A 9,737-nucleotide genomic window follows, 5' to 3' on the forward strand; every position below is an offset into this window, starting at 1 on the left:
CAATATTAACGTTTTTGTTCACTGCAGCAAGGGTGATTTATAAGTTGTAGGTAAACAATAATAGATGTAAAGTAAGACACTTCCATTCAGCTATATCTTGGAAACCATTCATATGATCACTGCTCAAATATATTTACATTGATTAATGATTCAATCTATAGCAGCGTCTCTTATATCGCATAACATGGAACATTAAAAACTCAATATGCTCAATATTCAAAACTTAATAACAACAAATTATGTATTTAACTTAGAAATATAAAAATAAAAAAATTCAAGGAAAATATAAAAAAGTAAAATTGTTTTTCCTTTGAAAAAAATATGAAGTTTGAGAGGATGTAGTAACTTTCTTGTGTGTGTTTGTATGTGTGTGTGTTTGGGGGGGGGGGGGGGGGGGAGTAGGTGAGTGAGTGCGTGCATACCGGAAGTTAAGCAAGTAATAAATTCATATCAGGATCGATGTGCTCTTTTGCGAGGGGATGTTATGCTATACAGCGCTCTTGTTAAATTAAGTATTGATTCAAAATTTAATTCAATTTTTTAGCGTCATACTGAGAAATCAAGTCTGGAATACGAACACTTAAAACAACAATCAAATCGCAGTGTTTTTTTTTAACAAAATGCTTAATAATAAAATCAGAGGTGTGAAGTCATATTTTTTTTTAGAGAAAAAGAACATGTTAAACATTAATAAAAGGCCAATTTTGGCTAGAAAATGTTCAATATTTATTCAAAGGCCTCTTTTCTAGATCTAGCAATTAGAAAATTTTTAATAAATTCGAGATTTGTTTCTATTGATAAACTCGATCTGAAGTGTAATCAATATTCGCAATCAGACAATAAATTGGCCCCAGGACAGGTTGCGTTAATTCATAGTATCCCCCCTTTTTTTAGAGAGAGAGAATTGTCGTTTTCATTGAAGGCCAGCGATTAACCCCAACTTTTATAAAATTTAGTTTTGACAAATTACTTTCCTAACTTTAGTTTCAAAAAATTATTTTGTTGAAAAGAGAATAGAATCCCCCCCCCCTTAAATTTTTTTTTGATAAATTTTGATTCATGTCAATTTTTTGCAGGCATTTTGTTTTCTTTATCTTTTCTTTCTCTTTTTCTTTCTTTATTTTTTGCATTGTCAATATATCTTTACGGGGGTGACACTCCCTTTTGACTTCCTCTCTTGGTAAACGGTACCATTTCACCGTCGGTCAGTGATTCAAACAGATCTGTGCCGACCCAAAATATTTTTTCCTGCTCCGTTTTGATTATTTTTTACGATAAAGATAACGTGGTGGTCATTTTCATTTTTAAAGTTGATACCATCTATAGTATTTATAGACTTACGTCAACTAAAGACTAGACGTAAACTTACGACTGTTTTTGAAGTAACGTCAAACGTACGATTTTTTGTGAATAACCAAAATCTTAAGAAAAAAACTTACGACAATCTTACGACTACGACTGATCGTAAGATATTTTGTGAATAGATGTCCTGAACCCATTAATCATTCCATAAAGCGCACGTGTTATAAAGCATCACTTAGTAATTCTATAGACCTGATTTTGTTTCGACATTAAAACAGGTGTAGGGGAAGTGAAAAAAAAAAAAATAAATATCAAATTGACAAACGTAGAAATAATTATGTGCCTACAGCCTATAATTCGCATTTTTGAAGTAAATGATTCATAACTGTTCAATTTTGTTTACGGGAATTTGATGCCGTGTCGCATCCCCACAACGTCAAAGTTTGAGCCTGTAAGCCTGGACGTAGGTCCATGATGGCTGTTTCTGCTTTTTAATGACATTCCAAAAAGAGCTCATGAATTGCTGAAAGGTCAAGACCTTGCGCATCGTATTGCTGAATCCCCCCCCTCCCCGAACTAAACCTAGCGCCCTATCTGTGTACCCATAAATCTTAGGTTGTTGAAACAATAAAGAGAATGATTTGAATACTTTGTGGGATTTGTTATGCAAGTGTTAGCATTGTTTGTTCACATGCAACTATCACTGAATTATGAATACAGATTGAGAATTTGTCATTTAGAATATGTGAGAACAAATAGTTAGTGCATCACTTCTAATTTTGCTTTGATAAAAATGACCAAGAAATTAGAAGTGTTTTGCTTAATTTTTATAAAGTAAGCAATCATTAAAATCTACTCATTGTAACCACTTTAATTTTTGCACTTGCTCTCTTTAAACAGTTTTTATAATGTCAAACAAACCCGCAAAATATGATCGGTAACGTATCATTTTACAGCATTTTTTGTACTGTGCGATAATTGAAAATGATGTATAGCCATGGTGATTTCCTAAATGTTATAAAGTTCAAAAGTTGTAAACAACGGAATCTTAGCAGACATGTATATCTTAAATATTTGTGCAGTTTATTAGCATAATTTCTTTGATGTTTCATGTCCAGATTCATTGTTTGCTGATAATTAGACCTTCTGAGCTGAGGGTTTAAGAAAGCTAATGTTAACGTAAACTTGTCATCGAATTACTGGCCAATTCATCAGACTGGTCAAAGTTCACATTAATCATGTTAATGTAAGAACATAGATCTAAGCATATTGGATAACCAAGGGTAAAATTCTCCCCTATTCATGTATTGTGATTGTCTACTCCAACTGGCTATGTTATCGATACGGGAATAGTTGAGTGTAAATGCAAATATCACACCTGTTTTAATGTCGAAACAAAATCAGGTCATAGAATTGAATGATACATGGGTTCAGGCCCTTACCATGCACATCTATAAATTCCGTATTTTAGTTTCAGTTTTTTATTTAATAATTTCATTTTCTTTATTTAATAATTTCATTTTCTTTATTTAATAATTTTGTTTTCTTTATTTAATAATTTCGTTTTTCTTTATTTAATAATTTCGTTTTTCTTTATCTAATATTTCGTTTTTCTTTATAATTTTTGGTTTGCACTATTGGGCTTCCGTAATATATAGATTAAAACAATAACAAGGTCAGAACGACCAAAACAAGTGAAATAACAACAATGATGGTAAACTGCTGTCTATTTGTGTTCTGTAATGCAGCCCACAGCGTGTGCAACCATTCCACTATATTCTGCCATGTTATTCCAACCTCCCTATGAATATCAACATTCTCCAGCACTGGATCTAGAACCTGATTGTGAGAAAATGTTCCACACTATTACTAATCATATTGATGTAATTATTAAGTTTATCCTAAAATAAGAATAACTAAAACCAGAAACTTTGCTGTTGCAAGCAATAGCGTATGTTCCTTCAACTAACCTTCCTCAGTTTTATTACAGTGTCTTCCATTTTAAAATATTTCAAATACCCTACAGCTGGTTTCTTAAGCGGGTGTAAAATTTGGCGTTTTGCTTGCTCAAAGGTATGCCATAATTTTGGCGGAACTTTTGTGGCGGACACACAGTTCCATGACTTGTAAAATAGAGAAAGTTCATTTTCAAGATAAGTTTTCAGTACGATTAATATAAGTTTAAAATACTGATTTAACCAAGAGTTCAAGTAAAGACCAACACCAGATGAAAGATACATTGTTTAACAACGGATATCAAACTTATGTTTCTTGTATTCTGCACTTATATGCAAGGGTGCTAAAATAAGCCAAAGTCAGCACTCAGCTAAAAATTCTCTCTCTATGGCATTTCATGCACAACTACACTTTGTAATAATTTAGTATAAGGTTCATTAAAATTCGACTGAACCATCTGCGAAATGTCCTGTGGATAAAATAGCTAAAACAATAATAATGTCACCTGACTTCGTTCGGGGTGACATAATGATTTGTATTTAGGTTTCGTGATCCAGGGAGACGGGATGAAAATATAGTCATTGCAATGCAGGTGCCAATAGTTTGTTTTTTTTTTTTCAGACGTCCCTGACTATCATAGCGAAGGGCGAACATCTAACGAAGTGCCTAATTTATTGTCACCAATCTATTATGAAGGACTTAAGGATTTGTGTTTAAGAATTTCTTGAAAAGTCGGGTATTGTTTCTTCCATGTTACATTATCTTCAAGGATTATCATAAACATTAATTCCTCTAAAAAATCATAGAACTGCATGAAATATGGAGATAACGAACAGAATTCAAATCAGGAGCAGAGCAAATACGGACCTTCAAAAACATTAGAGGTGGGGTCAGGTACCATGGAGGAGTGATCATCCCCTTCCGACCGATCACACCCGCCGTGTGCTCCTTGTCATGATCGGGAAAACGGATAATCCATAGACAATTCAGTGTGTAAATAATGGCCTAGTAATTAATATGAAAAACGTCAGTCATCATTTGACTTAATGATAGGTTGTATTTGCTGACAAGGTCATTGTATCGGCCATAAAACTTGCGAAATGATGACTTCAAACGAGACTGTTGATATCCTTGTTTCATCAACTTGTTTGTCAATAGTTTGCCTCGTTTAAGAAAAGAGCATGCTCTTGCGTATTGAATCAACTGGAAGACAAAATCCCCATATGCAGGAGATAAGGGTATACATGTATTGCTACATAAGTAAGGCAAGCTGACGACTGACTATATAATTTGTTAAATAGTTTATGGATTAGAAATTATAGGATGTAAAATAGAAATATCTATACTCAACCTGTTTCAAGAATTTCAGAATAGGTACGTCTAATTCTGGATTGTTCTTTGCTGTCCCTGATCGAATTTCTTCTATATTATCATCACAGTAATTCGTGCAAAGAAAATAATGTAAATGAGACAGCCCAAGCGTTGTTTTGAACTTAGTCTCAAACTGATCAAAATCTTCTTCATTTTCGGTCCTTCTATCTTTGTTTGTCAATACACCAAATAGTGGAATATCTGAAAAAGTATGAAAAAATTTATTTCTGTTCATGTTTTGAGTACGAAATATCGAAAGTCAGCTGAGTATCGAAAATACACAGTACAGAGATGATCATGGTTTTAGAGACAAAAGAAGACCATCTTAAATGCAATGTGTCTAACTAATAAACACCCACAACTCCTGTCTAAGGTCAGTCGGGAGCTAATTCATGTATAAAGTATCACCTCTTTTTCTCCACTGTACTGAAGATACAGCTTTCATGAGTTGTGTCGGTAAATTAGGATTTGTTGCTGAAGCAATGAAAATTATCCTGTCGATCTTCTTACTTTCTGGGGTAACTGGATATTTCGCATCAGTGTACCACCGTCCATATTTTCTGTAATGAAAACATAATTCATAAAAACTAATACATGATAAATATAATATATACCTTAAAAACGTCAGGATATCCGCTCCTCAGCCATGAAGGATAACTCTTGAAGTTATTTTTTTTATTCATTTATTATTATAACAGTAGCAGATCAAATTTTGGTCATCCCCATGTAACTACAAGTCAAATAGAAGGCGAGTAAAGTTTCCTGTGTTAGAAAAGGAAGTCTCACCGTAAAACTGCCTATCCATTTTTCATTGTGTAAATTACATTTTAATTTTTTTTCTTTTTTAAATATTGATTATTTCTTTTAAAATTAAAAAAATTAAATCAATAAGTCAAGGTAAAATAAAGGTGTTTTCTTTGCCTTCACATTTGATACCACTATGTTCATATGTACATGCTTTGAGAGGGTACGTCTTTTAAGAAGTGATTCACTTATCCGGACGATTCATTTATCCGGACGATTTCGTTGGGGACGGAGGCGTCCGGATTAACGAGGCGCCACTGTATACCTTAAAAACATCAGGATATCCGCTCCTCAGCCATGAAGGATAACTCTTGAAGTTATTTTTTTATTCGAAAGGTATCTAATGAAACTTGAAATCGAGATCTTTTTATGCAAGAATATTCATTTCATGCATCTTAATATGATTCAACGTTCTTTGAAGTCAGAAAAGGTTTTGCAAAAATAGACATTGTATACCATGAACACACATTTTAAGACAAATTGAATTTCCTTTAATTTAGCCTTAGAGTTAGCATGATATGGAATTAAAAATAATATGTAATGTCTTGCAATGATTGCACAAGCTTTTTACGCTATGTATTATATGAATGAAACCAAATAAAAGATTTAAAATACCGTGTAAGTATAAAAAAAAAACCATACATTTTTTCTGAATCCCTAAGTATCTATAGTTTTCATCCTATGATATATTTGCTGATCAATTTGCAATTAGAATATGTATATTTTTGCTTTTATTCACGTTTCTTGGAAATATATTAAAAAGAACAAGGTTCACTTAGGGCCTTTTTTGGCCCTGTGAATTTCTGAAAAACTGAAACTGCTTAGTTTTATTTGACAATGCATTAAATCTTATTTAGACATTTGGCGATTGCGAATCTACCAAAAATGACGTAATTTTCTGGCTAGTCAATGCATTATGACGTCATGAAATGCGTCATTTTCCTCATATCCTGAACAATTCTACAAAAACAGCCAATATTTAAGATATTTTTCGATATTTAATATAGAGCGCAATCTCTGATCTAAAATATGCAATTATTTACTGATAGAACCGTTTCTGAGGATTACAAAACATGTTTTATTTTTTAGATCAGAGGGTGCGCTCATATTATTTTTCTTCTCTGAAAGTACTTAAATATACCTGTTTTCCTTAAAATTCAAGAACATTGCAATTCCATAAAGCTTGTTTTCCAAGACCTTGGCTTTAAGGAGAAAATTTTTAATAGGAAATGAAAGCACTAAGTCTCTACTTTATCTTGATGTTTAAAATGGAACATAAAGTGTTAGTCAATAAATTGGTATATCTACAGGGCCATTTTATGCATAAAGTGAACCTAGATCTTTAATAATGTTAGCTATATAATATCATTAATTTAATAATGAACTTTAAAGATTTTCCTTTGGTGAATACATATTACTTTGTGAATTTAAATACATATTTGTGAACATTTTCAACTATTTAACTGCTGAGTTTCATAATCTGAGGATCGGACTACCTTAGTGCAAAAATTTAATACGGCAAAGCAAGTGCTTTGATCCATAACAATTAATCACCTGATATCTTCTGCAACCTTAAAGAGCGGTATGTTATATGGAATTCTCCCATAGAATATGAGATTTAGAAGCTCTTGTGTCATTTCATCATCAGTATCTTCAAATCCTGCTATATCCAAGAAGTTTGGAAAATTATATTCCAGGGTGTTATCGTCGACGATGCTTTCATACTTTGTCACAGGTAGCCTACACCGCAAATCAAGCAAGACACATTTATACAAAACTTGAATTTCATCACGTGTATATATATTATCAAAGTTTTTCCATCGATAATAAATTAAAAAAATATATATTTTTACAAACGATTAGCCCCTCAGACATTAGCTCTTGGGGCATATTTTTCACTGGTAAAGGGCAAATAGCTTACTTTCACCATGACTAATATTTGCTTGCTTAATGTCCAGAAAGATTTTCAAGGATAGACTCATGATAAATTTTCAAAACATGACCAACTGATTCCAATCCTAGGGGATGAACTCTGGGCTCAGGGTCAAAAATATTAAAACCTTGGTAGAATTCTACCTAATTATTATTAAAATCAAACAAACAACATATGAATAAAGAACCCTGACTTTGAGTAAAGAAGGTTTTTTACACATTTGACATTTCAAAGGCATGATTTGGCTGTAATTTTGTTCACTATCAAAAGATGCTTGAGATGCGTTTTCTGTTGAAAGAAAAATTCTCACTATCTTTTACCAAAGTAGACATAATTGTAGTTTCAAGTATAGGAATTCATGAGAAAACTGCTATACATGTAATTGACCGTGATGACTTATGTTAGGAAACTTTTAACTTCTTATTGTTCAATCTTTAACAAGAATTAAAAGTTTGTTTGACTAGCTAATTTTACAAGTTTACTATAGTAATTACTCAAGTTAATTCGTAGCTCATCTGTATTATCCGAGCTGCTTATTGACTTTTTAATAGACCTATGATTTATAATTTGAAACGTCATTTATCTACATATTGATAAAGACTCCTACACAGCAATATTCTTGGCTTTAAAATTAGCAATGGTACATATACCATAATTATTCCTCTGTCATTAAAAGTCATATGGATTTAAACTGAGTAGATATTTTAGAGAGATATACTTCATATCTGTTACAAAATGTGAATTGAAATTTGCACTCTCGGATATGAATGAAGAAAAATATTTACTCTTGGCTTCAACAAAACTCTATGATCTTGGGTTATAGAGAAAATAAAATTCTGAGTAGCATACATGTATGGAGAAGAAGACAAAATCAAACCCAAAATTATTTTTTACATATATATTTCTAAATTACATTTGGTGAATTCCAAAGATTTTCAAAATACCCGTTCAATAAAGCTAGTATTAGGGAATTCATCCCCTTTTTGGTCATGAACATGACTTTGTAAATGCTAGAATGTAACAGCTGGAGATGAAATACAAAGATAACGACCAGTAATCAATCTCAAAGTCTATTATAAAAAAAAAAATACAAATTTAGAGCAGAACAAACTCGAACCTCTATAAAACATCACAGATGGGATCAGGTGCCATGGAGGAGCTCTAACTATAAGCACATTTGCAGACTAAATATCGCCGATAACTATTATCTAATGCATTTCATTTTACAAATATGTCGCCCGCGTAGCGCAGTGGTTAGAGCGTCTGCTCTAGAGTCGCGAAGTAAGGAGTTGATCCTTACGTCGCGGGTTCGAATCCCACTGTGGGACGTGGAGACCGGTCCTTCGGATGAGACCGTATAAACCGAGGTCCCGTGTCGCAGTAGGTGCTGGCACGAAAAAGATCCCTCACTGCTCAATGGCCGTAAGTGCCGAGTAATTGACAAAAATTTGCAGCTCTCCACCGGCAAGTGGTGGCGTCTCCATATGAGTGAAAAATTCTCGAGAGGGACGTTAAACAAAATACAACCAATCAATCAATCATTTTACAAATGTACTGCGTAATTGATTGAATTACGATTACATATTCTGATTAAAAAACAAATCAAAATATCCTAACAAGACTGAAATCTACGCAAATGCACAATCAAAACCTGATGTATTTTACACACTGCAAGAACAAAAGGCAACTAAAGTGCACCTAAAAATTTACTTTGTACTGTATGCCACTTAGGTTAAATTGTCAGAAAGCTCTCCGAAGTTAATAACGTTTAAGATGTAAAGCAGATTCAAAATCCAGAATGCAGAAGACAAAACATTTAAAACTGCTGGTTGTGCTTTGTATCTTGATTTGCTAGAATACTGAGCAAATCTCCAGCTGATCATGATTAAATTAAAAATTTAAAAGAAGAATTGTAAAAGTAATTGCCATTGTAGACGATAAGTGATTGGTTTTCCAGTTCCACCAGAATCTCCTGTCCTGGCCCACTCTCGATATTCTCCAGTTATGCTGGTGATCATTGTGTTGAGGAAGGAAGACTTTCCTACTCCGGGTGCCCCAATTACAGCTACTGTCAATGGTGTTTCTTTCCTTCTCCCGATGCGATTTTTTAACGCTTCAAGGGCCGCTTGCTTTTGTTCCTCTGCATTCGACATAAATTCTCTTGTGTACTTTTGTAAAGACCAACTCAAAATTAATTTGGACAGTTCATGACGAGAAGAAAAGATAAAAAAAATTGTTTTGAAAAAAAATTATTTACTTAAACAAAACTTTTAACATAAATGAAATACTTACATCATCACCTGTCGTCTCTATTAATGATGTGCTTGAAGAATTGGTCTTCTGAAAATGTTATGAGTGAGGTGTATATGGT

General features: G+C 33.0%; 1 protein-coding gene across 1 annotated transcript; it reads right to left on the reverse strand.

The window, feature by feature from the left end:
- Positions 1–2,901: 2,901 nt before the first annotated feature.
- LOC133186585 (uncharacterized) lies at positions 2,902–9,519 on the reverse strand. The gene is made up of 5 exons (XM_061321813.1): positions 9,293–9,519; positions 6,988–7,173; positions 5,038–5,189; positions 4,610–4,830; positions 2,902–3,141 (listed from the first exon to the last, which is right to left on the reverse strand). Exons 1-5 carry the CDS (start codon positions 9,517–9,519, stop codon positions 2,962–2,964), a joined length of 966 nt encoding a protein of 321 aa, XP_061177797.1. The 3' UTR covers positions 2,902–2,961.
- Between the last annotated feature and the right edge of the window lie 218 nt (positions 9,520–9,737).

Source organism: Saccostrea echinata, unplaced genomic scaffold (genome assembly GCF_033153115.1).
Source record: "Saccostrea echinata isolate AGI-Se365-2 ecotype Australia unplaced genomic scaffold, CSIRO_AGI_Sech_v1 ptg000014l, whole genome shotgun sequence".
Classification (NCBI taxonomy): Eukaryota; Metazoa; Mollusca; class Bivalvia; order Ostreida; family Ostreidae; genus Saccostrea; species Saccostrea echinata.

What these genes read in the sequence shown, in the direction of transcription:
- LOC133186585 (XM_061321813.1), bottom strand. Translation starts at nt 9,519, where the DNA reads ATGTCGAATGCAGAGGAACAAAAGCAAGCGGCCCTTGAAGCGTTAAAA. An exon ending in ATCACTTATCGTCTACAATG is followed by an intron (nt 7,174 to 9,292) that starts GCAATTACTTTT and finishes TTTGCGGTGTAG; the next exon opens with GCTACCTGTGACAAAGTATG. An exon ending in TTCTGAAATTCTTGAAACAG is followed by an intron (nt 3,142 to 4,609) that starts GTTGAGTATAGA and finishes TCTCACAATCAG; the next exon opens with GTTCTAGATCCAGTGCTGGA.